This window comes from Aptenodytes forsteri, unplaced genomic scaffold (assembly GCF_000699145.1).
Source record: "Aptenodytes forsteri isolate BGI_AS27 unplaced genomic scaffold, ASM69914v1 Scaffold287, whole genome shotgun sequence".
In the NCBI taxonomy this organism is placed as follows: domain Eukaryota; kingdom Metazoa; phylum Chordata; class Aves; order Sphenisciformes; family Spheniscidae; genus Aptenodytes; species Aptenodytes forsteri.
The window spans coordinates 421,573-426,638 of record NW_008794854.1 but is presented as its reverse complement, the minus strand read 5'-3'; the positions used below and the strand labels follow the sequence as shown (position 1 = coordinate 426,638).

The 5,066-nt window shown below is 49.8% G+C and overlaps 1 protein-coding gene across 1 annotated transcript in view; it reads right to left on the bottom strand.

Annotated features, from left to right (window-relative positions):
- MPZL1 (myelin protein zero like 1) overlaps window positions 1-221 on the bottom strand; it is a 37,245-nt gene extending 37,024 nt beyond the window's left edge. Inside the window, 1 exon segment of the mRNA XM_019470817.1 lies at window positions 4-221. Coding sequence (XP_019326362.1) covers window positions 4-221 — 218 coding nt within the window.
- Window positions 222-5,066: the final 4,845 nt, after the last annotated feature.

Below are 5,066 nucleotides of genomic sequence, written 5' to 3'. Positions count from 1 at the left end.
GACGTCCGGGGGACCCGGGCACAGAAGCGCGGCGGCGGCATGTCCAGTCGTGCTGGCAGGGGGGAGGCCTGGAAACGCCGGGTCTCGCCACTGACAAACGCTTCGGCCTCTGTAGGCAGCGGGACGAGCCCGTGCCCCCGCGGTGCGTCCGGCCGCAGCCTGCCCGCGCTGCCGTCCGCCTGCCTTCGCCTCGCCTGTGCCGCGTCCTCGCTGGCCTGCATCCCTGCTGCCCGGCGTCCCTGCTGCCCTGCCTCCGTAGGGGCGCAGCAAGGGAGTCCGAGGCAGCCCGGCGCCGAATGCCCTCGCCTCAGGCTCTGGTTCTGCCTGAGAACCACCTTTTCCACCTGTGTGGAAAGCTTAACTGGGTGCCTTCGGAGGCACGCTAACGATCTTCCTATTTTACATTAAAAAAATACTTAAAGTAACTGACAGTCACGCAAAGGGAGTTGTGCATTTGTCAGCCAAGATCTACATGAGAGCTGTGGGTCTGTTGCTGTTGCAACCTGCAAGGACCACAGCAGAGTCCAGTTTGATGGCAGCACAGTGCGGTGTCTCAGTCTCTGCGATGTGAATCTCTTGCCATGCATTTGCTAGGCCCAGTTTTCCAAAGAGAAACAACAGGAGTAAGCTGCGGTGCTCATTTAGTGCCCCGGCCTCTGCGCAGGCATCGGCAAGCGAGTTCCCCCGGCCGCACGCTGCAGTACCAGCTAGCAAGCACACATCCCGAGTGCTTGTCCCAAGCTGCTGGGGAAGCAGGAGAGCGCTGCTGCAGGCTGCGAGCACAGATGAGGGTGGGTCCCCTCCGCCTCCACTGAGGTCCTTCTTGTTCTTCCCCATTAACTCAGCCTGTTTTGGCGTGTGTTGCCTGTAAGTACAGGCTCCTTCAGAAGCTCTCCTGCTACGCCGATCGCGTAACCGCCTTTGCCTTTCGCCTGAAAATGCCTGCTTGGAATTTCCCCCGGCTTACTGACTGGACTCCCTGACGTTACAGACCTGAGACCACGCTTTCACCCCTCCTTCTTTATCTCCTTGCTTTGCTCCCTCTCCTTTGGGAGCCTCTTTGCGTACGTTTCCTCTTTTGCTAAGCTATGTATTTTAAAGAAGTGGCACAAGCTTAGTCATATCACGAGGCTATTGCTCACTGCATCCATGAGACGTCAGAGGCCTGCAACGTACTCGGTTCGCTCCTGCCCGGTGCTCCGTGGATGCTAGTCCTCTCCCAGATGCATGTGCCACTACAGTTTCTATGCCACTCCCTGGCCACCTGATCACATCTGCAGATGAAAGAGGCCACAGGAAAGCCCCGCTACTGTGTGCCGTGTTGAGGAGGGCCATGACTGTGGGGATTGAGGCACGGACTCTGGCCGGAGGCAACCAAAGACCTTTATTATACATTAAGCTCTCCTCTTATACAAAACTCAAGTGTTCACGCGCTATCAGCAGCCTACTGATAGGGTACAGCCTTTTGATCACGCGCATCTAGACACAAGCACATAGGCTAGTCTTCTATAAACACAGCAGTTTCTTCTTACTTGTTGTTCTCTTCTCACGGACACAAGGCTCGGTCGTCACGGTCAAACTCTGCAATGCTTGTCGTCGGGCTGCCTATCCCCACACATGACGAAGCAAGCCCCTGCAAAAACACAGGCAGATTTTTTTTTCTAGCTGTGATGCAGACACCAGGTTCACAGCTCTCGTGGGATTTAAAATGTAACGGTGTATGCATTCGTTATTCACGCCCTAGGGGGAGGCTCTGGAGCATGTTCTTCAGCTAACCGTTGTATATGTTTTCTAGAAACCCAGGCTACCAGAAATCCAGGGCAGCAATTGGGAATAAAGATCCACACAGGCAACTCTTTGTATCACAGGGAATTACCACCTTGTTTGGTTGCCACCTCACGTAGTCCCTCTGACTTCCCTTGCAGGTGAGCCTTTAGCCAACTCATCAAAATCTCCCCTTTCCAAATGGAGCAGAAACCGATACGCAGTGATAAGCCTTTCATCCCACGCCCTTTTGCCTCAATACTCCCTCAGAGCTCTTCCTTTCCACGGAAACTCCACCCGCCCTTACAGCTCCCCTCAGTCACTGGAAGTGCTCTACCCATATGGAAGCACCTCAATACCCAAAGTTCACTGTTTACCTTCAGGTCCTTCAGTACTGCAGTTTAAAAATGTTCAATCCCCTGAACAGGCCAAGCTTTGTCTTTCTAGGCATTTTTTCAAGATAGCCAACCCAAAGTTTTTAAAAAAAATATATCCTTTTTCTTATTCTCAAATTCACTGTCCTTCACAGAGCTCAAGCGTTCTCTTTTTCGGTACTAATAAGCCTGATTCGGCCACACGTGCCCCTTGCCAGAGGATTCCTACACTATCTCCCTTCCGTGACAGAGCTGAGATAACATTGTCACAGGTACAGCCCTACGAGTGTCCCGTTCGCTGTGTAGTAGTACTGCTGTTCAATACAGAGAACATCTGGGAGAGATGTTCTACTTACTGTAGACCTTTTTTTTTTCCAGACAGTAATGATCAAATTACTGTCTTCTGCTACTTTCAGAAGAGGAAGCGAGGTGCTGGAGCAAACCTAATTTGTCCTGAGAAACATATACCACATTTGTACGTTGTGACATGTTACTATTAAGGTTATGACAAAAAGAAGTGGGAACACTTCTCGGAGTAAGCTGTTAAATGCAGAGCCTGCAAGCTGTACTACACAATTCCTTAACTCATCTCAGCACACAACTCCCTGATAAGCTAAGCCAATTAAAGGTGTAGTTGCTGCCGTCCTTTCTCCCTCTAGCTATTCAACTCTACTCTCCGTCTACTGATAATACCAGTATTTATCAAATTTCTTAGTAATTCAGCTCATTTAGCTGGCAACAAACTCATTTTTTCTGTCTGCGTATGGAGAGGTGGGGACTTACTTTTCTTCACACTGAAGCCATTCCCTGTAAGGTCGGACAAGCAGCAGTGACAGAGCAGGTCTGCCCCAGTAAGGTCAGACAAGCAGCAGTGACAGAGCAGGACTGCCCACAGTGGGGCAAGAGAGACTGCCGCAGCCTCCTGGCAGGCTGCTGCCAAGTTGCCTAACTGGTTTCTGAGCTTTCTCACACGCAGTAAAATCAGCATTCAGTCCCACCAGAGAAGGAGAAATGCTTTTGTGTCCTTTTTGTTTCCGCTTATCACAAAAGGAAGATCTAAAAAAGTGCATGTCACTGGGGAGGAGGTTAAGTAATTTTTTTCACGGTCGCTGTTTATGTTAGAAATTCAGACCTTTGTTATCCTACTGTTTTGGAGAGCTCTCCAGTAGCTTGCCAGAGAGAGCAAGCAGGATTATGATGTCAAAGAAAATAAGGGTAACATCTTCTAGGAGGAGAAGCCAAATATATTCAGACTGATTTTACATTTTTAATGGTTTTGATTGTTTTCTATTTAGCTTGCATCTCTGCACCTCCTCGAGGAATTGTACAGTAGACACTGTTTAGTGCACAGAGAGATGCATTCCTGCAAAAATAACCCACCCAACACGTTCATTTTGAAACAGTAAGAGAAGAACATGAGAGAGAAAGAAAAAATAGGCTCTATTTGTAAAAGAAAGTATTGGGAGTCTATTCCAACATTACTTTTTCCTCTGCAAGTTGGGAGAAATTATGACTAGCAGATACATTTATATTTACTCTGGTTAAATAGAAATGCAGTGGTTCTTTCAAAACTCAGAGCTGGCAGCAGCACAGTAATTGCGTATGTTACTTGAAGAGTTTGATAATTATTTTTCCATAATTCAATTAAGAAGAATGTCTTGGATCACCCACTATGCAAGGGTAAGTGATCTGAGGAAACCTTACACTGGAAAAAGATGCTAATGATGAGCTATTCCAGTTCTGATCTGATGCTAAGGAACAGCTCGAGCCACAAGTATTCTTGATAATCTTGATATATAAAAAAGCCCACAAAATGAAAGCAATTATTTTTCCTGTCTCTCCCTCCTACCTTCCCCCCAGTTTCTTGAAACGTAGACAACATTAGTTTAGCGACTGTTACTGTATGGAGACAAGAGCCAAGGTAGCACTAACCTCTAGCCTGACCAGCATCAGTGTTTGTCCTAAGAAGACTCTGATATTTAAACAGGTGTGCATAAAATCATCCCCTGTAAAGTAGGAAAGTAACGCCACCACTGCTCGGCTGTAGTACAGTTTTAAATTATGGAAATGAACCATGAACCTCCCTTCTTTTGGTTGGGGTTTGTGGTTTGACTGCTGCGGTTAATAGCTAGACGTATATTAAGCAGATTTTGCACACAAGGGTAGATAGGGTTGCCACAGTGATTGGGAGAAACCCGGAGAGCAACAGCACGCACAGTAACAGTGCATGTGCCTCATGAGTCATATGGAGCACTGCAAAAAAGCAGGACAGGCTGCGCATCTGATTTGTTTGAGCTGTCCCGACAAGGCCACTGCAGGACAACAGTCCCCGTAAGCCCTGACCACTCCTTGGTGGGCTGCTGGCCACACCGGCGAGGCTGCTGCACCGGCAGGGCAGGCGTTCAGACGGCTGTGTTGGCTGCCCAGCTGGCACACTCACCCCTCACAGGCACCCCCTGCCTGGGCAGGCACAGGCTGAGGTAAACCACAGCGGTCACGGCCTCCCAGGCTGAGGCAGGGGGGGAAACTTTGGCCTCCACTGCCTCCGGGCTGCTGCGAGTCAGATTATGGGCTGGCACCGCTCTGCGAACACTTGGCTGTCACGAAGCCTGTTTAGCACCTCACGTTTATGTAACGCGGTTTTCTGGGGGCCTCTCATCCGTCTCTGTTATGAGCTCGCAGGCACGGCTGTAGTAGAAGAGAGCGTTCAGGCCTGGCGAACGATCCCCGTGTGGGCTGGCACCGCTCTGCGAACACTTGGCTGTCACGAAGCCTGTTTAGAACCTCACGTTTATGTAACGCGGTTTTCTGGGGGCCTCTCATCCGTCTCTGTTATGAGCTCGCAGGCACGGCTGTAGTAGAAGAGAGCGTTCAGGCCTGGCGAACGATCCCCGTGTGTACCTGCAGCCTGCTTCTGCTCCAACCGGC